Source organism: Orycteropus afer, unplaced genomic scaffold (genome assembly GCF_000298275.1).
Source record: "Orycteropus afer afer isolate SDZICR_OR568_19922 unplaced genomic scaffold, OryAfe1.0 scaffold00144, whole genome shotgun sequence".
In the NCBI taxonomy this organism is placed as follows: Eukaryota; Metazoa; Chordata; class Mammalia; order Tubulidentata; family Orycteropodidae; genus Orycteropus; species Orycteropus afer.
Window position 1 is genome coordinate 3,018,681 of NW_006921731.1, and position 26,467 is coordinate 3,045,147.

The following is a 26,467-nucleotide window of genomic DNA, read 5'->3' on the forward strand; positions in this document are numbered from 1 at the left end:
AGTGTTTCTCTTGCTTTTTCTAATTCAGTTGTTTTATTCTTCAGTTCCAGTAGTTGCACTTTTTTTTAATGTTTTCAACTTCCTTGTTGAGTTTTGCCTTTTGTTTCTCCATTTGTTTTCTGATCCCCACTAGTTTGTTTTCTGTGTGCTTTTCCCATTTTCTAAACATATTTAACACCATAGTCTGAAAATTATCAATTCTCTGCATTATTCTGACCTCCATAGGGGAAATTTCCTTTTCTTCATGTTTTGTTTCTGACTGGTCCTTCTTCTTTTGTATGTTTTACTCATTTTTGTTGAACTTGGGCCATTTTTTAATTTTTGTTTTTACTTTAAAATTTTGTGGGAATTTTTTTGTTTGGAACACTTGGTGGTGCATGGGCCACGTGCCCAGCTGTCACCCAAATGTCTAGGACCACACCCACCAAACACTCCATGGGACAAAAGTGTAACAGCCCACCTCCACAAAGACTCATAGCCCTGGGAACACCATGGGGCAACTTCAGTCAATGCCACATTGCTATGAGTCAGTATCAAACCAGTAACAGTGGGCTTGGTATCTTCTCCTGAGAACCACTTGAACCACTTTATCCTTAGGTTTTTTTTCAGTGCTAATGCAGGAGTTCTGGAGCATTTGGTTGCTAACCGAAAAGTCAGCAGTTCAAACCTACAAACTACTCCATGGGAAAAAGATATGGCAGTCTGCTTCGATAAAGATTTACACTCTTTGGAACCTTATGGGCAGTTATTCTTTGTCCTATAAGGTCTCTATGCGTGGGAATCAGCTCAGTGGAAATGGGTTTGGTTTGAATTTTGGATGCTTGATCTCAGGAATTTAATATATGCATGCACAGAAGAGAGGTTTAGGTGTTCACAGACACTGATATAAGTGGTGAGACTCAACGTTCCTATGGTGAAGTTGGAGAGCTCTCTATGTCTTTCTCTCATGGATTCCCTTCCACAGGGTTGCCTACCATGTCTTGCTGTGTGTTATTTCCCTCTGTGTAGTCTCATCAGTCTGAAGTATTCCCCACACTCTGCTGCCCTTTCACTTGTTCCTGGTCCTAGTACCCATCCATCTCAGGCCTCAGCAAGATTGAACACTACCCTATTGCAGCACCATGGTCTCCCTTCACATCTTCCCAATTACACAGTCCAGGAACACCCATGGCCAATTTTTACTGCCTTGAAAAAAAAAAGGGGGGGGGCTACAAATTCCTCAGATTATCTCCTTTTCTTTGATCCCTGTTTGGGGTGTTACCCAACCCCATCCAAACATGGCTGTAATGAGCAAGTACTCCTGTTAGAAGGTAGGTTCTCCCAGCTTCTGTGCCATCTGCATTCCTCCTTTCCCCCACTTCTGGACTCACCCTGACTCTCCAATATCTCAGATGCTGTCCAGAGTTCTGCGCTCCTAATCTGTGCTTGTTTTTATTTGTTATTCAGTGAGTTAATTGCTGAAGGAGTAACTCCATTCATTCTGCCATCTTGCTTCACCTCCCATGGGGTTTTCATAGGCTGATTTGCAGAAGTAGATTTCCAGGCTTTTCACACAAATAGAAACATTGGTTGTGGCAGTTTCAATCTGACATGGACTAATGAGGCCAGAGAGGAAGCATCAAGTTCCAACGTGGATATCTCCCTCTAGGGATGGTGCCAATCAATTGGAGCCTCTGGAGAAAGACATTAGGACGTGGGGGTGTTATCTGAGGGTTGCTTGAAAGTCCTGGGCAGACTTATTCCCAAGAAATGCTGTCATGGATGAAGGTGAAGAGTCATAGTCCCTGTCTTTAAACTCCAGAGGGCTGTCTAAGGACAGAGAGAGAAGGTTTGTTTTGTCTCCACCAAATACAGACCTAGGATGAATGTGAGACAGATTTTATCTCATGATGATAACAAATCAAAGTAATCCTTGAGGGAGGTTATATGGAAGCAAATTATACATTTGTTTTCAAACCTGAGAATAAAAAGAGGAGGTGAGGAGGGTGTTTTCTTTATTTTCATCCTACATCTTCCCTGTCTTAGATACCTAGTTCTAACAACAAAAAATACTACAAGTGGATGGCTTTAAAGAACAGGCATTCATTGTTTCATAGTCCAGAATACTTGTAGTATTTTTTGTTGTTAGTACTAGGTGTCTAAGACAGGGGAGATGTAGGATGAAAATAAATAAAGAAAATACTCTGCTCACCTCCTCTTTTTATTCTCAGGTTTGAAAACAAATGTATAATTTGCTTCCATATAACCTCCCCCAAAGACTACTTTGATGTGTTATCATCATGAGATAAAATCTGTCTCTGGTGGCATAGTGCCTAAGGCATTTGACTGCTAACCAGAAGGCTGGCAGTTCAAATCCACCAGCCAATCCTCAGAAGGAAGGCTGGACAATCTACTTCCATAGATACACCATCTTGGAATCCCAAGCAGGGGTTGCTATGAGTCGCAATCAACTTGACGGCAGTGAGTTTGGGTTTTTGTGTGTGTGTGTGGTTAGAAGTCTGAATTTAGGGAGAAGGGCCTTCTTTATCTATTGCAGCTTCTTGTAGCCAGCAATCTTTGGAGTTCCTGGCCTTGTAGATGCATATGCTGTGTGTGTCTGTCTTCATATGACATCTTCCCCCATGTATGTCTCTGTGTCTATTCTGTTTCTTTTGTAACTTAGAATTGATTAGGTTTAGGACCTACCTAAACCTAATGAGATCATATGTTGGTATACATTGGTATGGATGGCCAGTTAACATCACAAAAGAAAATTCCCTATTTCCAAACCAGGTCATATTTATATGTGTGCAGAGGCTATATCAACATTTATTTTGAGGGGACACAGTTCAATCCATAGAAAGGATTTTAAGTTATTTACGTGGAATAAACCACTAAAACCAAACTCACTGCCACTGAGTTGGATCCAACTCATAGTGACCCCTCCTTGGGTTTCCGAGGCATTATCTGTATGGAAGTAGATTGCCCAGTCTTCCTATTGAGGAGTGGCTGGTGGGTTTGAACCACCAGCTTTCTGGTTAGCAGTCAAATGCCTTAGGCACTACACCACCAGAGCTCCTTTACATGGAATAGAACATGGATAATAATGCCAATAGAATTTAAATTGGAAATCAGGCCATGGAAAGGAGAATGAAGCAAATGCTCCTCTGTGGACTGTTAATGGCCATGCATACGCTTAATTTTAAACCTGAGATTTCTGTCAAGTTATGCAAGAAAGGGAAATTAATTAATTTATTCATTCAATAAATATTTAATGGATGTTCAAGTATTTATTGAACATGTACTGTGTACTAAGCATAGTTCTAGAGAGAGTAAAGTGTGTGAACAAGACAACATAGTACATCCTCTAATAGAGTTTATATTCTAGTGAGAAAAGATAAATAATAATTAAAACACAAAAACAAACCGACCAATAAATGAATGAATAAAAAAATACTAGACTGTGATAGCCACTGTATTAGTTTCCTAGGACTGTAATAAAATACAACGACAGGGTAGCTTATAAGTTGTTGTTGTTATGTGCCATGGAGTCGGACCCAACTCATAGCAACCCCTCCTTGGGTTTCTGAGACAGTATCACTACGGAAGTAGATTTCCCCATCTTTCATCCAAGGAGTGGCTGGTGGGTAGCTTATAAGAAGAGAAATATATTTTCTCACAGCCCTGGAGACCAGAAGTCCAAGATCAGGTTGTCAGCTGTGGTGATTTCTTTTGAGGGTTCTAAAGGAAAATCTGTTCCATGCCTCTCTCCTAGCTTCTGGTGATGGCCAGAAATCTTGGCACTCTTTGGTCTGTGTGTTATGCTGGGCTCTCTAGAGAAGCAAAACCAGTAAAGCTGGTTTAGAGAGAGAAAAAGAGAAATTTATCTTAAGAAAATGGCTCACACACTTATAGAAGTTGGCAAGTCCCAAATTTTTTGATCAAATGTCAAGCTGCAGGCTTTTCCTGACTCATGCAGCTGCAGGGGCTGATGAGGTCAAAGTTGGCAGGCAGCATACGGGCTATTGACTCCAATGAATGATGAATCCAAGATCTCCAGGCCAAATGGTGGATTGTTCATTCACAGACAGTTTTAGGCAGCACAACAGGATCCTGATCCACAGAAGAGCATCTCTTTTCCCAGGATGTCCATAAATATACTAGAAGCAGGCCACACCCCTAGGGAAACTCCCTTTCAACAGATTGACTGCTCAAAACATAATCATCTGATCCCATCGTAGGAACAACCCACATCATAATTGCTTAAACCACACAGAATTGTGGTCCAGCCAAGTTGACACACAGCTCCAACTATCACAGTCCACCCCTTGTCAACTTGGCAGTTGTAGACATCTTCTTAACCATATATAATCTCTAAATAAGGACAATTATAAAGTCATATTTGCACCTAACATGATACGCTAACACTCGTACAACCAAAACGCATTAACCTCATTTACATTTCACAGTTCTTAACAGAAGGAAACAAAAATATTTGATGCACATATACAATGAAGAAATATAACAATCACAGTCCTCGTTTCTGCAACTGGTCACGTGGTTGTAGCTGATATTCAGAACTACCTTCTTCCACAACCCATTCTGTATTTCCCTTGCCCTCAGCAAGCACCTCAGCTGGTTGTGGTTCTTTTCCTGTAGGGTGACCCAAACTTTCATTACTGAAGGGTCTGGGCCAATTTAGTAGTCATATCAGAATTGGGTTGCTGTAATTTTCCATTGACTTTAATCACAGGGCATGGTAGTAATAAGAGATGCCCTAAAGAATCTCCTGTATTCCAGACATATTCTTCTTTCCTCCATTATGTAATGTCAATCCAATTTCCCCTTGGTAATCAGAATCTATCACACCAGATAGTACAGTAATGCCCTTCTTTGTCTGTTGATCCAGAGGCATGAGGAAGCCAAAATGGCCGGGTGGTATTCTTAATTTCCAGTTCAATACAATCAGTATTGTGTCTCCAGGTGGGAGTGTTCCTCCCTTTGGGACTAACATCTCCAGATCCACAGAGCATAGGGTAGCAGGGACAGGAAGCAAAAATCTTTTGAGTGGGTCACTAGGGGTAATAGTGAGTGGTACCACTCCTGTTTCCACCCCTTGGTTCCTGGACCCATGAATCCTGGCTATTGGAGAAACAGGACTGTATATTGGACACTGGTTTAGAGCATATACAGCCTCCTGGATAACATTGCCCCAACCCTTCAAGGTATTGCCACCTAGCTTGCGCCATAATTGTGTTTTCAGGAAGCTATTCCATCATTCTATCAAGCCAGCTGCTTCAGGATGATAGGGAACATGGTAAGACCAATGAATTCCATGAGCATAGGCCCATTGCTGCACTTCATTTGCTGTGAAGTGAGTCCCTTGATCTGAAGCAATGCTGTGTGGGATACCATGGTGGTGGATAAGGCATTCTGTAAGTCCATGGACGGTAGATTTGGCAGAAGCATTGCATGCAGGGAAGGTGAATCCATCTCCAGAATAAGTACTATTCCAGTAAGAACAAAATGCTGTCCTTTCCATGATGGAAGTTGCCCAATGTAATTAACCTGCCACCAGGGTGCTGGCTGATCACCCCGAGAGGAATGGTTTCATATCACGAACTCAGTGCTGGTCTCTGCTGTTGGCAGATTGGGCACTCAGCAGTGACCAAATCAGCCTTGATAAGTGGAAGTCCATGTTGCTGAGCCCATGAATAACCTTAATCCCTGCCAGCATGGCCACTTAGTTTATGAGCCCATTGAGCAATGACAGGAGTAGCTAGGGAAAAAGGATGGCTGGTTTCCACTGAATGTGTAATCCTATCCACCTGATTGTTAAAGTCCTCATCTGCTAAGGTCACCTTTTGGGGGGAATTCACATGAGACAGAAATATCTTTATTCCTTTGGCCCATCCAGAGAGATCTATCCACATACCTCTTTGCCATACATCCTTGTCATCAATTTTCCAATCATGCTCCTTCCAAGTCCCAAACCATCCAGCCAAGCCATTGGACACAGCCCATTAATCCATATACAATCACACATCTGGCCATTTCTTATTCCATGCATAGTGAATAGCCATATGCATAGCTTGAAGTTCTGCCCATTGGGAGGATTTCCCTTCACCACTGTCTTTCAAGGAAATCCCAGAAAGAGGCTGCAGTGCCACTGCTGTCCACTTTTGAGTGGTGCCTGCATATCACACAGAGCCATCTGTAGACCAGGCACAAGTTTTCCCTTCCTCAGTCAACTGATCATAAGGAAGACTGGGAGAGGGAAGGTAATGTGACTAGAGTGGAGACCATAGCCATTTGGGCCATTTCCTCATGCAACTTACTTGTGCCTTTAGGTCCTGCTTGAGTCCAATCTCTTATATACCACTTTCATTTAATGATGGAGTGCTGCTGGGCACGTCCAAATTTATGACTCTGTGGGTCAGATGACACTCAGTTCTTGATGGGCAGCTCAGGCCTCATGGTGACTTGGTGGCCCATGGTTAGGCATTCAGTCTCTACTAAAGCCCAGTAGCAAGCCGAAAGCTGTTTCTCAAAAAGAGAGTAGTTATCAGCAGAGGATGGCAAGGCTCCAAAATCCCAAGGGTCTGCATTGCGATTCACCGATCGGGACCTGCCAAAGACTCCAAATAGCATCTCTATCTACTACAGACACTTCAAGCACTATTGGATCAGCTGGATCATGTGGCCCAAGTGGCAGAGCAGCCTTCATAGCAGCCTGAACCTGTTGCAGAGCCTTCTGTTGTTCTGGGCCCCACTCAAAACTAGTAGTTTTCCGAGTCACTTGATAAATAGGCCGCAGCAACACACCCAAATGAGGGATTTGTTGCCTCCAAAATCCAAAGAGGCCAACCAGCCATTGTGCCTCCTTTTTGGTTGTGGGGGAAGCCAGATACAATAACTTATCCTTCACTTTAGTAGGAATATCTCTACATGCCCCACACCATTGGACCCTAGAAATTTCACTGAAGTGGAAGGTACCTGAATTTTCGTTGGGTAATTTCCCAACCTCTAGCATGCATATGTCTCACCAATAAGTCTAGAATCATAGATACTTCTTGTTTACTAGGTCCAACCAGCATAATGCCAACAATATAATGGACTAACGTGATGTTTCCTGTAAGGGAAAGGCAATTGAGATCCCTACGGACTAAATTTTGATATAGTGCCGGGGAATTGATATACCTCTGAGGAAGCACTGTGAAAGTGTACTGTTGGCCTTGCCAGCTGAAGGCAAGCTGCTTCTGATGGTCCTTTGAAATTGGTCCTGAGAAAAAGGCATTGGCCAGATCAATAGCTGCATACCAAGTACCAGGTGATGTGCTAATTTGCTCAAGCAATGAAACCACATCAGGAACAGCAGCTGCAATTGGAGTCACCACCTGATTAAGTTCACGATAATCTACTGTCATTCTCCAAGATCCATCTGTTTTTTTGCACAGGAATTAAATGTGGATGTGGTGGGAATCACCACCCCTGCATCCTTCAAGTCCTTGATGGTGGCAGTAATCTCTGCAACCCATCTAGGGATGTGGTAATGCTTTTGGTTTACTATTTTTGTAGATAGAGGCAGTTCTAATGGCTTCTACTTGGCTTTCCCTACCATAATAGCCCTTAGTCCACATGTCAGAGACCCAGTGTGGGAATCTGCCCATTGCTCAGTATATCTGTTCCAATTATACATTCTGGAACTACTGAAATCACTACAAGATGGGTTCAAGGACCCACTGGACCCAATGTGAGATGCACCTTAGCTAAGACTCCATCAATAACTTGACCATTTACCCACACTCTGACGGGTGGGCCACAATGATGCTTTGGGTCTCCTGGAATTAGTGTCAGTTCAGAGCCAGTGTCCAGCCCTGATAACTCTGATTGTTTCCTTTTCCCCAATGAAGAGTCACTCTCATAAAAGGGCTCAGAGCCCTTTGGGGAAGGCTGGGAGAAAGAATAACATTATAAATTTTTGGCAATGTCTTGGGTCCTTTCTCGAAGGGACCCAGGCTCCCCTTCATTAAAGGGGTAGTGGGTCTGTAAACTGACTCAAGTCTGGGAATTGATTGAGAGGTCATGACTCTGTATTCTGGCAATTCAATCTAGGCTGCTGTTCACGTGACCTAGAATTATTCTGTTTATACAGATCAAGTAAATATTTAGTAGATTTGCCATCTATTTCACTACTAGGAACACCATGAGCAAGTAGCCAATGCCATAATTCCACATGAGTCAGAGTATTCTGATTACCGTTCTGACTCTGCTGTCCATTATGGTAACCACGCCCACCTTGCCTTTGTCAATTAACTGCTGCCACTTGGCCCCTACTACTGCTATGGGGTCCAATCAGCCCCATCGTAGTTAAGTATCTTAGTTCAGTTAGGGCAGTTCCCACTGTCAAATCTGGCTTACATAAAATAGCAATCACAGCAGTCTTCAAGGATGCTGGGACTCCCTTCACAAATTTATTCGTCACCGTACTGGTGAAAGGCGTGTCTTCTCGACTCTCCATTTCTGGCTCTAGTGGTCTAATCTGATAAATCCTTCTAACAGGCCAATTTCCCTAAGCCTCTGGATACCTTCTTCTACATTATACCAAGGCAGGTCTGACACTTCAAATTGACTTAAAGTAGGCCACCGCATAATCCATGCTTCAGTAAGCCAACCAAATAAGTTATTAGATGTTTTCCTAACCTCTTGAGCTGAAATCACTGAGTGAAGAATCCATACTTAGTGGGCCTAAATCAATAAACTCAGACTGATCCAATGTTACATTCCTTGAACCATTATCCCACACCTTCAGTGGCCATTCCCATACATATTCTCCAGGTTTCTGTCTATACATGTTAGCAAAATCAAGTAGGTCTTTTCAGGTGTAGCATATCACCTCCTCAGTCACACTTCCTATTTCACCTTTTGGGGCTCACTTGTACTTAACTTTAGTTTAGGTCTAGCAGCAACAATCGGTGGTTGGGGAAGTTCCTAAGAACATTCAGGAATGTCTTCCATGGCCTCTGCCTCAGGCAATGTCCCAGCAGGAACAGTTGGGTTAATCCCATCAAACTGAGGTGGAGGGGATAATGGTTTTACAGTAATCCCTTCAGATAGGAGGAATTCAACAGAATTTTCAGGCTCCCATGTATCCTGATCTTCCTAACTATCTGTCCATATGTTCCCATTCCAGGTTTCAGGATTCCATTTTTTTCCCAATCAATGCCCTCACTTTAACTTCAGACACCATTCTGGGTTGGCAATTTAATTGGTGTTGTAACTAGGCCACCCTTACAATAAGACTCTGGGTTTGGTTTTCAGCAGTATCAGCTCTGTTTCTTTCAGAGCGCAACTGGAAACATTGAGGTCTTTTATGCAGCACTTAAGCTGTGACTCAGCAGCCCTGAACTCATCTCGCTCTTTCACCACTTTGTCTAGTGTAAGTAGGACCAACCAACCAGCTTCCTTATACTCCTCATGCTGACAAAATTGTAGAAAAGTATCAAATATGCAATCACCCAGAGACTCACTTCTCAAAAGTATTTGATCTACTGGTAGTGCTATTTTAAACATTAATGTTGCCACCTCACACCACAGATTAGCAGGGCCCTCTTCACTAACAGAGGCATGGTCATCAGTGCCTTTACAATTAATCAAATTGGAAAAACAATTTAGGATGCCCATCCCTATGATTTTGTCTCTCTAGAACCATTCCTGGTACCAAATGTATACCAAAAGAAAGAGAAATTTATCTTAGGAAAATGGCTCACACACTTATAGAAGTTGGCAAGCCCCAAGTTCTTGGATCAAATGTCAAGCTGGAGATTTTTCCCAACTTATGCAGCTACAGGGCTTAATGAGCTCAAGGTTGGCAGGCAGTACCAACTGTTGACTCTAGCAAATGATGAATCCAAGATCTCTAGGCCGAATGGTGAATTGTTTGCTCACAGACAGTTGTAGGCAGCACAACAGGATCCCGATCCACAGAAGAGTGTCTCTTTTCCCAGGATATCCATAAATATACTGGAAACAGGCCACACCCCTAGGGAAACTTCCTTTCAATGGATTGGCTGCTCAAAACATATACATCTGATCCCATGATGGAAACAACCCACATCACAGTTGCTTAAACCACACAGAACTGTGGTCCAGCCAAGTTGACACACAGCTCCAACTATCACAGTGTGGAAGTTAAGTTTGTGTGTCAGCTTGGCTTGGCCTAGTTGAGTGGCTGGGCAGCTGAATGTCGTATTCCCCATGATGAGACTGGTAATCAACTCCATGGTGGAATCTACTCTGAGCAGCTGAGTAGCTGTTTTGAGTATGTGGTCTGCTTCCTATATATATAAGAAACAGCTTTGGAAATTGTCTCTAGTTTATGGCACGCTTAAATCCTGCATGTAGCCATGTCATTGTTCAGCAGCCTGCCATGCTCTGCCAACCTTGGGACTTTCAATGGACTTGAATTAATGCCCTGGCATGTGGTTTGTTAACATTGGGACTGTGTCTTTTTACTTGTCAACCTTGGGCTTGTCAGCCTCAGCAGTCAGCAGCTGAGTGAAGAAAAGTCTCCAGCTTCAGTGGGCCAGGAGCAAGAGGCAGAGCTGAAGCCCAAGGTTATGGGGCTTTCACCCAGCCCCTCAAAGACCCTGGACTTTGAACTCGGACTTAAAGCCTCCAAACTATAAGAGAATAAACTCATGTTTCTTAAGCCCTCCCATTTGTGGTATATTCTTGTCAGAGTGGTATTAGGTAACCAGAACACTTAGCTTGTAGATGCATCTCTCCCAATTTCTGCCTTCACATGGCCATCTTCTCTCTGTGTCTCTTCTCCTTTTTTGTAAATACATCACTCATATCTCATTAGGATTTACCCCATTCCAGTCTGACCTCATGTTAACTTTAATGATAACATCTTCAAAGACACTGTTCCCAAACAAGTTCATGTTCACAAGTACTGGGAGTTAGAACATCAACATATTTTTGGGGGGCCACAAATCTACCCATAACAGGCACTAAGTCAAGAACAGTAGTCAGGGGGACCTTTCAGAGTTGACATTTCAGCCGAGATCTGAGGGACAAGATGGAGACTTTGGCCATAATTTTACAGCACACGTAAATGCAGCTCTTCCTGGGGCTGCTTATGGAACAACCCTCCATAAGAGTATGTTGTTGTTGAGTCAATTCCAATTCATAGTGACCCCATGTGGCAGAGTAGAACTTTCCTATAGCGTTTTCTAGGCTGTGATCTTAATGGAAGCAGATCATCAGGTCTTTCTCCCATGGAGTCAATGAGTGGGTTCCAGTTACCAACCTTTTGGTTAGCAGCTGGGCACTGAACTGTTTCACCACCAGGGCTCCTACTATGAAAGCATAGGGTCTGCCATTTAGGTCCAATTCAGCAAAGGGATATTGTGAGGTCAGGGCACATGTAGCAGATTACTGTATTTATTGAATGTCTTATATACAAGACCTCCTGGTGGTCTAAGTAAATTCCAGGAGAGAAGTTGGAGTGCTAGAGGACTGACCCAATGGAGCCTTAGCATCTGTCTTTATTGTTTCAAGTTTCTCGTTTCTCTCTAGGCTTTTGATAGGAGTCACATTACAAGTAGCTGGAGAATTTGTTCATCAAGGACAGATTATCACTGCTATCCAGACTTTTGTTTCCTTCCTTCTCTGAATGAACCAAGAATATTTCTAGTGTTGTCATTACTCAGGTGCCCCACCTCCCATTGGAAGATCTAGTTTGGGGCTGTGTAATCAGGTAAAAAGAAACTAGCTTAGAAACCTGGATTCCTTGTTTCTAGCAACAGTCTCCAAGGTTCTCTCTGGCAGAAGCAATACAACAAAATTAATTTTGATTGGGCAATCTGGCTCCTCACCCCAACCAACTGCATTGGGCAATCTACTTCTGTATTGATACTGCCTCAGAAACCCAAGGAGGGGCATTATGAGTCAGGTCCGACTCAATGGCACATAACAACAACAACAACAAATTTGCCTTACTATTCACTTCAATATAGTGGCAACAATAATCTTTATCCTGCCTCTCTCCTAGGAACTTTATGAGGATGAAATAAAACAATACTTGGGAAAAGGACTTTAAAATATAATGTTGTTATGAGGATAAAGGACTTTTGTTGATATACTATATTTCCCCAGGTTAGAAAAACCCTGGATGCCACCATGCAGACCTTACAGGACATGCTAACAGTGGAGGATTTTGATGTCTCTGATGCTTTCCAACATAGTCGATCTACAGAGTCTATAAAGTCAGCTGCCTCTGAGACCTACATGAGCAAGATCAACATTGCCAAAAGGAGAGCCAACCAACAGGAGACAGAGATGTTTTATTTTACAGTAAGTGGGATCTTGGACCCAAACCCACTGTCTGCTGACCCACTGGCAGTGACTTCTGGGGAGAACTCCAAACAAGTGGGAATCAATGAAACCACATGGGTCAATTAGACCTAAAACTCTTCCAACATGCTTTTAAATGAAATTGCCTGATTTGTTTTTCTGAAATGCAGAATATGAATTATCAAGCAAAGTATTAGCATTGACCTTGGGTGAATGGTTTTTGCAACTTTCCTGCTCTGGAAATAACCAGAGAGAAAGTTGTATTCAGTAGGATGAGGGGAAAATGGCCATGGTAGCAAAGTGCAAGCCCCAAGAAACAATTCTAAAGTTATATGAATGGATTGTGATGCTGAATTGTCTTAAATTTGGGTATGGGCTTTGAAAATAATGTCCTCATTAGGCCAAGCAAATTGGTCTTGAGTTGCCAGCCCTTCATGTGAGGTCCCAGATAATTTAATCTCATTTGGTCAGGAGCAAGGAGGAGCAAGAAAAAAGGGAATTGGGGCTTTAGTTCAGCATGTGTTTGCTGAACACAGAATTTTAGAGTTGTAAGGGACCTTAAGGAGCTCTGGTAGCATAGTGCCTAAGTCACTTGACTGCTAACCAGAAGGCTGGTGTTTCAAACCCACCAGCCACTCCTCGGAATGAAGGTTGGGCAATCTATTTCCATAGTGACACTGCCTTGGCAACCCAAGGACGGGTCGCTATGAGTCAGGGCCGACTCAATGGCACACAACAACAACAAGGGACCTTAAAGCACATCAGTCCAAACCTTCCATCTGATACTTGATTCTATTCTGCCATGTCCCCACCAAATGATCATCCAGACTCTACTTAAATGCCCTCAGGATTGAAAGCTCTCTCCTTCCCAAAGCAGCCCTTTTATCTGGATGGTAGCTGGCTTTGAATATTATAACCTTCCATCTCATTTTGTTATCTTAAAAAATATGCCCCACTAAAGATTCTGACAATGGATCTCAATTCTGTTCTCTAGGGCTACCCAGAGCAAGGCTAATGCTACGTGACAGCCTCTCCTAATGCAGGCAGCTGGATTTTCATTTCTCCAGGCTAAACATATCCAATTCTTTCAATCCTGCCTCAGAAGTCTTATTTTTGAGTGGCCTCAGTATTTTAGCTATTCTCTCCTGAACGTGTCCAATTTGTGGATGTCTCTGCAAAAGTGAGACTCCCAATAGTGGTCTGGCCAGCACAGAATAGACAAAAATTTTCACTGATTCCATATGAGTTATTGTATTCTTATTCATACATCTTAAAATCATAATCCTTTTTTTTAATTTTTTTTTTTGTCATTTCAAAGCTAGGTTAATATCAGTTAAATCTTTGTTCATTAGACTAGGGCTCCTTTCTCCTAAAGGAATTATAGGCAATTTCTTGAGTAAGTCTTATGTCTACCACCAATTAGATTTCCTCTTGCTGGATTCAGTTCATGGTCCCAGGCTGTCAAGATGCTGATCCAGATGTTCAACATATATGCTGCCTCTTCAAACCTTGTGTCATACACAGATTTAGTGGGCATGGCATCCACATCTTAAAAATCCACTAATAGATAGGTCAGGGCCAAAGCCAAAGATAGAGTTGTTTAAAACATGTCACTGTGCTGATGTTGATCTACTAATTAGCACCTTTTGATTGTGGTCATCTAACCAGTCCCACCATGGACTTACCTAGGGACCTTGGGCAAATCACTTCCCGTGCCAAGCCTCGCTGATCTCCTCTGTAAAAAGAGCAAAATCATCTCACCTAATGAACTTTGGGTGATTTCAATGGGAAAGTCTCTTGGGGACCTGAAAAGCCCTTCCTTCTTTAGTGCAAAACCAGACAAAAGAAGGCTTGATCCTAGGCTTCTCTCTGGCAGACTTGATAAAGCTCTCCAGGCTCAGCTCTTTAGCTTCGAGTTGGTTCCTATCTTTATTACTCTTGGCCCAAAAGCACAGCGAGCTTTGACTACTGAAGAAGCCTTTTGCTTCATGCTGCTGCAGGCCTTACCTGACAAAAGCAGCTTTCACCAGTCCCATTCTCTCTGAGGTTTCTTTGTGTTCCCAAACTGTGACCTGAGATGCCTGGAGCCCACAAAGGGCCAGGCGGCTACTTGGACAAGTCTAAGATTTGGACAGAGAGGAGCACAGGAACAGGTGCAAGGAGTGCTTCTGTGGGTATGTGACCTCCATTGACTTCCTTGTTACCTGGGCCTGCAATCTATACCTTCCTTGTACCTTGTGTCTTACAGAAATTTAAAGAATATGTGAATGGCAGTAACCTCATCACCAAGCTGCAGGCCAAGCATGACCTACTCAAACAGACCTTGGGTGAAGGTGAGTTGGAATAGAAGCCATGAGGTGCAACTGAGGGTTCTATTGGATTTGTGGCAGCCCCTCTAACTGTTTGACGCTTGGAAAAATGGGGTCAACTGGACCCACCTACCAAGATTGGGCAGGCTGGGGAAATAAGCCCTGATACAGATGCTGAAAAGGGTCCAGTCTGGCTCCAGGTAATATGGGGCAACCACAGTCTTAGTTTAGGTTGTAGGAGAGGGTCTAAGGCAGAGTGGCAGAGAGAGGGATCCTTGATAGATGGGGGGTGGGATCCAGGACGTAGGGGTCAACATGGGCTATTTTCACCTATTTGCCAATTCACTGTTGGAGCGCTTAGGTGAGATTCGAGGTCCAAAGAAGGAAGGTCACAGTGTGAGGTAGGGTCTTGTCCTTAAGGGACTTGGGGAATAGGCTTAACAGCACCAAAGACTTACAGTTCCAATTGGAATAAAATCCCAACTGCTTCTCATGGCACAGGAGACCTCACATCATCTGGCCTCTGCCTGCTTTTCCTCGACCACTCTCCCTGCTTTCACCATGCCCTAGCCACACTGAGCTCCTTTCTGTACTTCAGAACTCCTTAAGCTTATTTCTGCCCCAGAGCCTTTGCACTTACTATTACCTCTGGCTGGAATACTTTCCCCTTAGATTTTAACTTTTAGCTGTCAGCATAGATATCACTTCCTCAGAGGAGCCCACCCTGCCACTCAATCTCAAGAAGTCACTACCTCTTTACCAACATTGTTTGATTTTCTTCATCTCACTTACCATGGGAAATCACCTTATTTATTATTTGTTCACTTGCCTATTGTCTTTGGTCACCCCCATCCTCAACAATATCACCTCTTTAATCAGAGTAGGAACTTCCTTCTTATTTCACCCCTACTTTGTCACCAGCACCTGGAACAGTGCCTCACTCACAGCAGACACTCAGTTAACATTAGCTAAATGAATGTTGGGTGGAACAGTCTCCAGCACATGGACTTGGGCAAAGAACCTGAGGCTCACTGGTCAGAACCAGGCCACAAGGTCAGGGCTGGTCTGGTCAAGAACTGCTGGCTCCAGAACCTGGTGTGAGGCTCAGCTGTGAGGAGGGGAGCTCAGCTAGGCCTGATCTAGGATTTCTGAAGCTGCTGGGCCCCAGTTAGAGCACCTTTAGCCCCATATACAACTATAATCTTGTGTTTGTGTGGAGAGGGCTATTGACTAAAGGATGTGCTCCACCAAAAAGAAAGAATGGTCCAGAATATAGGAGACCAACATGAGAGATGAAAGGCCAGTAGATCCCAACATGACAACTTGAAGCAGGCCTAGAGATCACCAGAAGTTTCTTGGCAAAGGAGGAAGGTGACAGGAAGGGAGATATACTGAAATGTGGGAGATTTGTTAGCCATTGGGTATTTAGTGTATAGACACATCCTTGCTCTTTTACTGACTGCTCTCTTCTCTGTGCTGGGTGCACATTCTAGTGGCTAAGCTCTGGCCATGTGAGTTGTCCTGACATCTGTGGATACATGGGGTTTGTGAGCTCCATGCTCTAGAAGATACAGTGAGAAATTAAACCCTTTCTCACACCTGAGGAACTTATAATCTATCTGGAAAACAACCATGAATTCATAAAAAGTTAAATAGTGACAGTATTAAGTCACATAGCAGTACAGGATGAATTTGCCAGGTTGAACATAGAGATTCTGAGGGCTGTCATCAGGTGAGGAGGGGATTGCCACAGGACTCAGGAGAGCCGAAGAGGCTTCCAAGGAAGAGTAATAATGAGGGCTTTAAAAATAATAACATCCTTCAATTTTTTTCAATCTACTTTGTTGATGCTTAATTTGTATACAGTAAAACACATCCATTTTATATGTAGAAATGAGTGATTTTTGACAAATGTATAAACCCATGCATGGCCACTACCCAAATCAGGATACAGAACATTTCCATCACTGCTAGAAGTTCACTTGTGCTTTTTTGCAATCCCTCCATTCTCTCTCCCAAGCAACCACTGATCTGATATCTATCACCAAAGACTAGTATAGGAGTCCCAGGTGGTGCAATTTGTTTTACTCTGGTGGCTTGTGTGTCGCTGTGATGCTGGAACCTATGTCACTGGCGTTTCAGATAGAAGCAGGGTCATCCATGGTGGACACATTTCAGCAGAGTTTCCACACTAAGACAGACTGGAAAGAAGGACATGGCCAGGTCCACTTCTGAAAAAACTGACCACTGAAAACCTTATAAATAGCAGTGAAACATTATCTAAAATAGTATGGTAAGATGAGCCCCTCAGGTGGGAAGGCCCTCAAAATACGAGTGGTGAAAATTTGCCTCCTCAAAGTAGAATTGACCTTAACGACATGGATGGAGTAGAGCTTTTGGGACCTTCATTTGCTGATGTGACACAACTCAAAATGAGAAGAAACAGCTGCAAACATCAATTAATAATAGAAATGTGGAATGTATGGAGTATAAATTTAGGAAAATTGAAAGTTGTCAATACTGAAATGGGACATATGAAGCATTAGTGAGCTGAAATGGACTGGTATTGGCCATTTGGAATCAGACCATCATATGGTATTCTATGCCAGGAATGACAAACTAAAGAGCAGTGACATCACATTCACCATCAAAAAGAACATTTCAAGATCTATCCTGAAGTACAATGCTGTCAGATATCGGATAGTATACATACACCTACAAGGAAGACAGTTAACACTTGTTGTTGTTGTTGTTATGTGCCGTAGAGTCAGTCCTGACTCATGGCGACCCCTCCTTGGATTTCTGAGGCAGTATCACTACGGAAGTAGGATTGCCCAACCTTCTACTATTATTCAAATTTACTCACCAACTACTAAAGCCAAAGATGAAGAATTTGAAGATTTTTACAGACTTCTACGGTCTGAAATTGACCAAACATGCGATCAAGATGTAGTAGTAATTACTGCTGATTGGAATGCAAAAGTTGAAAATGAAGAAGCATTAAGTAGTTACAAAATTTGGCCTTGGTGATATGATGCCAGAGATCCCATGATAGAATTTTGTATGACAAATGACTTATTCATTGCAAATACCTTTTTTAAACAACATAAGAAGCAACAGTACATGTGGACTTCACCAGATAGATTTTACAGGAATCAAATTTACTACATCTGTGGAAAGAGGCCATGGAGAGGCTCAATATCATCCTAGTCAGAATAAGGCCAGGGGGCAACTGTGAAACAGACCATCAATTGCTCATATACAAGTTTAAGTTGAAGCCAATGAAAATTAAAACAGGTCCATGAGAGTCAAAATATGATCTTGAGTATCTCACCTGAATATATAGACCATCTGAAGAGTTGATTTGATGCATTGAACACTAATGACCAAAAACCAGACCAGTTATGGGATAACATCAAACTTGAAGAAAGCAAAAGTCCATTAAAAAAGACAAAAAAAGAAGAGAAGACCAGAATGGATGTCAGAAAAAAACTCTGAAACTTGCTCTTGAACAGAGAGGAGATAAAGTGAATGGTCAAGTAAAAGAGCTGAACAGATTTCAAAGGCAGCTCTAGCAGACAAAATAAAATATTACAATGAAATTTGCAAAGACCTGGAATTGGAAAATCAAAGAAAATGAGCATGCTCAGCATTTCTCAAGCTGAAAGAACTGAAGCCTCAAGCTGCAATACTGAAGGATTCTATAAGCAAAATATTGAACAATGTGGAAAGCATCAAAAGAAGATGGGAGGAGTACACAGAGTTACTGTACCAAAAAGAACTAGCTGACTTCAGCCATTTCAGGAGGTAGCATATGATCAAAGACTGATGATATTGAAGGAAGAAATCCAAGCTGCACTGAAGGAATTGCTCCCCACTCCCCCCCCCCAAAAAAAAAACAACTCCAGGAATTAACAGAATACCAACTGACATGTTTTAACAAATGATGCAGCATAGAGGTGCTTACTCATTTATGCCAAGAAATTTAGAAGACAGTTACCTGAACAACCGATTTGAAGAGATCAATATTTGTGCCCATTTGATAGAAAGGGGATCCAACAGAATGTGGAAATTAACTAATAATATAATTACTATCACATGTAAGTAAAATTTTACAAGATAATTAAAAATGGTTGCAGCAGTATATTGACACGGAACTTTTAGAAATGCAAGTTAGATTCAGAAGAGGACGTGGAATGAGGGATATCAATGCTGATGTCAGATGGATCTTGGCTGAAAGCAAAGAGTAGTAGAAAAATGTTTACCTGTATTTTATTGACTGTGCAAAGGCATTTGACTGTGTGGATCATAACAAACTATGGATAACATTGCAAAAACTGGGAATTCCAGAACACTTAATTGTGCTCATGAAGAACCTGTACACAGACCAAGAGGCTGTCATTCAAACAGAATAAGGGGATACTGCATGGTTTAAAATCAGGAAAGGCATGTGTCAGGGTTATATCCTTTTACCATATTTATTCAATCTGTATGCTGAGCAAATAATCTGAGAAACTGGACTATATGAAGAAGAACATGACATCAGGATTGGAGGAAGACTCATTAACAACTTGCAATATGCAGATGACACAACTTCACTTGCTGAAAATGAAGAAAACTTGAAGCACTTACTGATAAAGATGAAAGATGACAGTCTTCAGTTAGGATTACACCTCAACATAAGCAAACAAAAATCCACACAAGTGGACCAATAAGCAACATCATGATAAATGAAGAAAAGATTGAAGTTGTCAAGGATTTCATTTGACATGGTTCCACAATCAATGGCTATAGAAACATCCGTCAAAAAATCAAGTGATATATTGCATTAGGCACATCTACTGCAAAACACCTCTTTAAAGTGTTTAAGAGCAAAGATATCACTTTGAAGACTAACATACACTTGACCCAAGCCTTGGCATTTTCAGTAGCCTCATATCCATGTGAGAACTGGACAGTTAGTAAGGAAGACTGCAGAAGAATTGATGCATTTAGATTGTGGTGTTGACAAAGAATATTGAATGTACCATAGACTGCTAGAAGAACAAACAAATCTGTTTGGGAAGAAATGCAGCTAGTGTTCTCCTTAAAAGCAAGAAAGGGCAGATTTTGTCTTACATACTTTGGTCCTGTTCTCAAAAGGAACCAGCCCCTGGAGAAAGATATCATGCTAGGTAGAGTGTCAATGAAAAAGGGGAAGATCCTCAACGAGGTGGATTGACACAGTGGCTGCAACAATGGACTCAAGTATGGCAACAATTGTGAGAATGGCACAAGACTGAGCAGTGTTTCATTTTGTTGTACATAGGGATACTGTGAGTCAAAACTGACTGAACAGCATCTAACAACAGGAGGTGCAAAGGAGTCCTTGGGTGGTGCAAACAATTAAGCACTTGACTACTAACTGAAAGGTTGGCTGTCCAAACCCAACCAAAGATGTCTTTGAAGAAAGGTTTGGTGATCTACTTTTGAAAGATTATAGCCTTGCAAACCCTAATGGGCACAGTTCTACTCTGACCACCCATGGTGTTGCCATAAGTTGGAAGTTGATTCATGGGTGACCCGTGAGGTTAGTTCTGTTAGGGATTACTGGAAAACTCTTTGGGTGATGGAAATATTCTATATCCTGATTTGGGTGCTAGTTATGCATGGGTGTATACACTTGTTAAAACTCATTGATTGGGGGCCAAAGAAGGAATTAGTTGTGATGAGCTTTTTCTTCACTTCCTCCCCACCACTCTAATTTTACTCTATCCTGACACTTCAGTATTGGAATAGAGCTTGAGTGGGGCCATGGAATAGGGCAGGCACTTTAGACAAAGAGAACTAAAATAACAACAATGGGGGAGGAAGGATGGCCAACAAATAGATGCTCAGGATCATTATCCATTAGAGATGTAAATCCAAACTACAATGAGATACCATCTCATCCTGGCTAAAATGGCACTGATATATACCTACATATATACATACACATATACATATACATATATGAGAGCTCTGGTGGTGTAGTGCCTAAGGCATTTGGCTGCTAACCAGAAGGCTCGTAGTTCAAACCCACCAGCCAATCCTTGGAAGGAAGATTGGGCAATCTACTTCCATAGAGATACCACCTTGAAAACCCAGGGAGGGGTTGTTATGAGTCGGAACCAACTCGATGGCGGTGAATTAGTCTATCTATCTATAAATATACACAGAGACCAATGTTCATTGGTGATTACCAGGGATTAGAGAGGTGGAATCACTCTCAAGATTATAGATACTTGTTGTTTTGGATAATGGGAAAAGTAGCACCAAATGTGAGTGAAATGAGCACAGCTTGCCCAAAGTAAATGATGCCACTAAGAAGCACATAAGAGAAAAGAATGTTTGTGCTAAATAATATGACATATATAACACCAAAAATAACCAAAAAATGAGCATACAGTGACATATCTATGTGTATGTTGTTGTTGTTGTTATGTGCCATCAAGTCAAACCCGACTCATAGCAACCCCTCCTTGGGTTTCCAAGGCAGTATCACTATGGAAATAGATTGCCCCATCTTCCTTCTGAGGAGTGGCTGGTGGGTTTGAACTGCCAGCCTTCTGGTTAGCAGTCAAGTGCCTTAGGCACTATGCTACCAGAGCTCCTATCTATGTGTATAGACATATATTTATATGGAAAGGTACAGGTTTATACATATGTGTGCACAGAAAGAAGTATCTATATGGACAGGTGTGTATGTGCACACACATGTGTTCATAATAGATATAATTACAGATACTATTATATATAACCAAACACCTTGTGGGGTTGTTTTTCTGAATTTCAAGGCTTAGGACTGTAGTCTCATGGGATAACTCAGCCAATTGGAATAACATAGTTCACAAAGTTCATCTTCTGCTACCTAGTATCATCCCAGTAGCATCTGGGGTTTTAAAAGCCTGTGAGCAGCCATCTAAGATACAACTGTTCATCTCTACTTCTTAGGAGCAAAAGAGAAAGAAGGAAACCCAAGTCTCAGAGAAGGAACTAGTCTACCTACATGAGCCACAGCTTCATCTACTCTGAGACTAGAACTAGACTGTGCCCAGCTACCACTACCAACCATAATGATCAAGGCCACAAATAGAGGACCCTGATAAAAAAAAAAAAAAAAAAAAATAGGGGGAAAATACAGAACAGGACTCCAATTCTTAAAATGTCTAGACTTCCTGAACCAGTTAAGACTAGAGGTCTCCCTCAGACTATCACCCAGAGATACTCTTTGAACTTTGAACTGAAACTTGTGGTCACCTTTTAGTGAAATAAGATTGGCACACAAAATAAAGGATATTATTACCTGTGAGTGTGGTGCTCTGTTAAAAAACCATCGACTCGACGACAAACAACAACAACAACAACATGAGACCAAAAAGTCAACAACTACTCTAAAGCAAAGATGAGAAGATAAGATGGCAGGAAAAGTGGAGCACAGTAAATGAAATATCCAAAATGCAATTAAAAGAGACTGTTGACACATTGTAAATATGCAACTAATGTCACTGGAAATTTGCATAACTATAAAGACAAAACTCACTGCCTTCGAGTCAATTTCCACTCATAGTGACCCCTCTTTGGGTTTCTGAGGCAGTATCTCTACAGAAGTAGATTGCCCAACCTTCTTTCCAAGGAGTGGCTGGTGGGTTTGAACCCCGAATCTTCTGGTTAGCAGTCAAATGCATTAGGCACTATGCCACCAGAGCATAGAAATTATTAAATGGGGACCTAATTTGCTCTGTAAACATTCTCTGAGAACACAATAAAATATTATTAAAAAAAAAAAAAAACAGAAAAACAAAGGAGGAGTAAGGTAAAAGAGAGAGAAAGGTCAAGAAAAGAACTTGAGGTGAGTGTGTGTGTGTGTGGGGGGGCAGCTTCCAAGACAAACATTAAAGGGAAGAATTGGTTTTCACAGTTGTGGGGTTGGGGTTTGGGGATTCTTTCTCATGAGCCATGTAACAGAAAGCAAGCCCATATGAGTTGGTGGCTACTTATATTTTTTAGTTCTGGTGGCATAGTGCCTAAGGCATTTGACTGCTAACCAGAAAGCTGGAAGTTCAAATCCACCAGCCACTCCTAAGAGGGAAGATTGGGGAATCTACTGCTGTAGAGATACCACCTCAGAAACCCAAGGAGGGATCGCTATGAGTCTAATTGACTGGATGTCAGTGAGTGATAGTGATGCGATAGTGCCTTGGATTTATGGAACTAGATGTTCTTTTAAACAAAAATAATAATAATAAGATGCTGGATGAGTCTTCCTACTTGGAAGAGAAATTGCTTCTCAACTCCATCATGAGTGCTATCAGATGCAACTTTTATTGCTATCCTTGCCTGATTGACCTTAACGGAATAATAATAATAATTAGTTTTGGTTGGCATAACTCCTAGCCCATTTAGTCTTCCAAGTTTATTTAGCCTTCAGCCACATCATGCTCTAAGAAATGATTTACTGGTCCTTCTGAGTTTTGAACTGACTAGCATCAAAAAACTCCAGGAAAATGCAACTTCAGGAGGGCAGATGCAGCTAAGAAAAGCCATCTAGAAGAATCTCCGTGTTCCTACTTCCTAGTAAATCAGCCATGCAAAAAGCCCACTATGCTTCTTTTAAGGAGCTCTTGTGGCATAGTGCCTAAGGCATTTGACTGCTAACCAGAAGGTTGGGGTTCAAGCCCACCAGCCACTCTGCAGAAGCAAGACTGGGCAATCTATTTCTGTAAAGCTTTACCACCTTGGAAACCCAAAGGGGGTCACTGTGAGTTGGAATCGACTCAATGGTGGTGAGTTTGGTTTTTGGTTTATGCTTATTTTGATAACTAACATCAATCTTGTAGGATCTGCCAATTCTGGGGAGTTTGTCTTTGTTTTTAATACACTTTTAATTTTTTGATAATTTTAGATTTACAGAAAAGTTGCAGAGATATTGCGGAGCTTCCATATACTCCATGCCCAGTTCCCCTGTTATAAATATCTTACATTCATATGGTGTATTTGTCACAGTTAATGAATATCTAATTATTAACTAAAATCCATACTTTATCAGGTTTCCTTGGTTTTTACCTAATTCCCCTTTTCTGTTGCAGTATCTTATTCAGGAGACCATATACACATTCAGTTATCATGTCTCCTTAGGCTCCTCTTAGGTATGACAGTTTCTCAGACTTTTCTTGTTTGTGGATATTGGCAGCATTGAAGAGTACTGGCCAATTCCTGATTTTATAAATAAAGTTTTATTGGAGCACAGCCATACTCATTCATGTACATATTGTCTATAGCAGTTTTTGTACTACAAGGTAGAGTGGAGACCCTGTATGGTTCACAAGCCTGAAATATTAACTGTTTGACCCTTTATATAGTTTGGTCTACACCATAGGGCTGGATCATTGAGTGTAGTAGTAATTTGAGTTCACTCAGCAGTACCTAGAACATCACTGTAGCTTGTCAGACTATCGTTGCCAATGGTAATGAAACCCTGAAAATATTTAGAAAACATTATGTTTTCTTGTGTTTAAGAAATAGGTAAAATGTTTAAAAATATTTCCACTGAAAAAAAGTTGTTACAACAACCAAAACCGAACCCACTGCCATCAATCAAGTCGATGCTGACTCATAGTGACACTATAGAACAGAGTAGAACGGCCCCCATAGAGTTTCCAAGTCTGTAAATCTTTACAGCAGTAGACTGCCTTAACTTACTCCTGCAGAATGACTGCTGGATTTGAACTGCCAACCTTTTGGTTAGCAGCTGGAAGCTTTAGTCACTGTGCCACCAGAATTCCTAGTTAAAACAAGGTAATCTCAAATAAATTTGCAGTATAATAGAAATAAGAATTAGTTAACTAGAAATTTCAAACATGTGGAGTTTTCACTCAATGCTGGAGCTAAATAAATTGAGACCATATCTTCAGTCATTTCTATTTTTCACCATGTGGTAAAGATATGTGTGTGTGGATTCTTAGGGCATTTAATGAAGGGGGGGTGGAATTCAACAACCAGAAAATTTTCATTGACTTACATTGATAAAATTCTCATTGGACAGACCAATGAGAGCAAAATGCAATTAAAAGAGCATCCTGGATAATTAAATCTTTTGTGTGTCAACAGATAAGACACCTCTCCCTGAGTATTTTGACTCTTCCATTCAGAACATTCTTCTAACAGCAGGGCTAGGGTGAGGTTACACCTGCATCAGTGGCCTTTTTATGGCATCTGAGGGTCACTTGGTATAGGAATTTCTAAAACAGGTGCATAATATGAGGCCAAGTGGAAGTTTGGCTGAAAAGACAGAAAGCTACCTTCTTCAATGAAATGAAGTATCTTGGTGAGTGCCTCAATTTCTCTAAAGTACTCAGCTTAAAGAAGCCACAAGTTAAGGAAACACAAGGTCTGATTGAATCACCTTTACTTAGAAGAAGATTTACCCCAGTCATACAAGTTAGCAGACTTCCAGGTACTCAGCAAATTGGCATTCCTTGTTAAAACTGATATAACCAGCACCTTTTGGGAGCAATAGCACACACCCCTATATGCCCTTTAAAAAAAATTTTAAAAAGGCAAGGAAGATCAGGGTAAGATGGCAGAATAGGGAGAAAGACTGCATAGACCCTCTTCAACAAACTAATTAACACAGATACAGAAGATAATCCTGGACCCCTGAGCTTTGAAGGGAAGGATACAGAAGTGGACTAAACTCCAACTAGCAGAAGAATTTGCATGAAAACACCAAAAAAAGAAGACATATGGAGCTACGGTCTGGCAGTGATCCTGACAGCACAGACAGCTTGGATATTGCCGAGTGGTGGCAGGACCTAAGAATTAACCTAAAAATCTGCCCTGCCTAAGGCGCTTGACGGCAAACCAGAAGGCTGGCAGTTCAAACTCACCAGCCACTCCTCAGAAGGAAGGTTGGGCAATCTACTTCCATAGTGATACTGCCTCAGAAATCTAAGGAAGGGTCTCTATGAGTTGGGTCCGACTCGATGGCACATAACAACAACAGCCAGGGACTGCACAGAGGACTGCTCTGGTGGGTGGGGAATAAAAGGGGAAGCAGTGAAGAGAAAGGTGGGCTGAACTGTGGGCTTTTGTCTGTCCAGAGGGTGTAGCTATTTTGAATGCTTACAAGCGGCTTGACCATTTTGGATATTTATAGCGACAGCGTTCTCCCAGATTCCAGGGACTTAAGAACAGGCTCCACTTGCTGGGAACCCCAAGGAAATTCCAGACACGGTTGACTGGAAAGGTGCGACATTCCCCCTTGTTACTCTTATATCTCACACCTTCTTAGTGAACAGAGGTACAGCCATCTCTCACTCCCACCCACTTTCTGGGCTGGCAGGAATTCCATCCCAGTCTGTGTGCTTGGATGGAGACTGGGTTCCCTACCCCAATTTTATTTTTCTTTCTTTTTTCTGTTTCTTAGTTCGTTTTTGTCTGTTCTAAAACTACTATTGTTATTATTACTTTTGTCCTTTTTACTATTATTCTTTATTTTCCTCTCCCAGGTTCTAGTTTTCAGCTTTTTTTCTTTTCCCTGTTCTGGGTTGCAATTTTTTTTTTTTCTTTCTCATGGTTAACCCCGTTTCTTGTTTTCCTTTTTGTGCTTTTCTCATTTTTTCCTTCATTATTCTTGTTCTCTACCTTTTTTTCCCTTGTTGCCCTCTCCCCAGATAATGTAGTTTTTTTTTGGTTTTTTTCCTTCTTTTTCCCTCTTTTCTTTTTCTTTTTCTTTTCTTTCTTTCTTTTATTTTTCTTATTTTTTTTATTTTTTTTTTTATTAGGATTTGGGTGAAGAT

The 26,467-nt window shown here is 41.6% G+C and overlaps 1 protein-coding gene across 1 annotated transcript in view; it reads left to right on the forward strand.

Annotated features, from left to right (window-relative positions):
- The window catches only part of SRGAP3 (SLIT-ROBO Rho GTPase activating protein 3), a 432,226-nt gene that overhangs the window by 332,698 nt on the left and 73,061 nt on the right, over nt 1-26,467 (forward strand). Inside the window, exons 9-10 of the mRNA XM_007945843.1 lie at nt 12,142-12,339; nt 14,588-14,672. Coding sequence (XP_007944034.1) covers nt 12,142-12,339; nt 14,588-14,672 — 283 coding nt within the window. The remainder of the gene's footprint in view (nt 1-12,141; nt 12,340-14,587; nt 14,673-26,467) is intronic.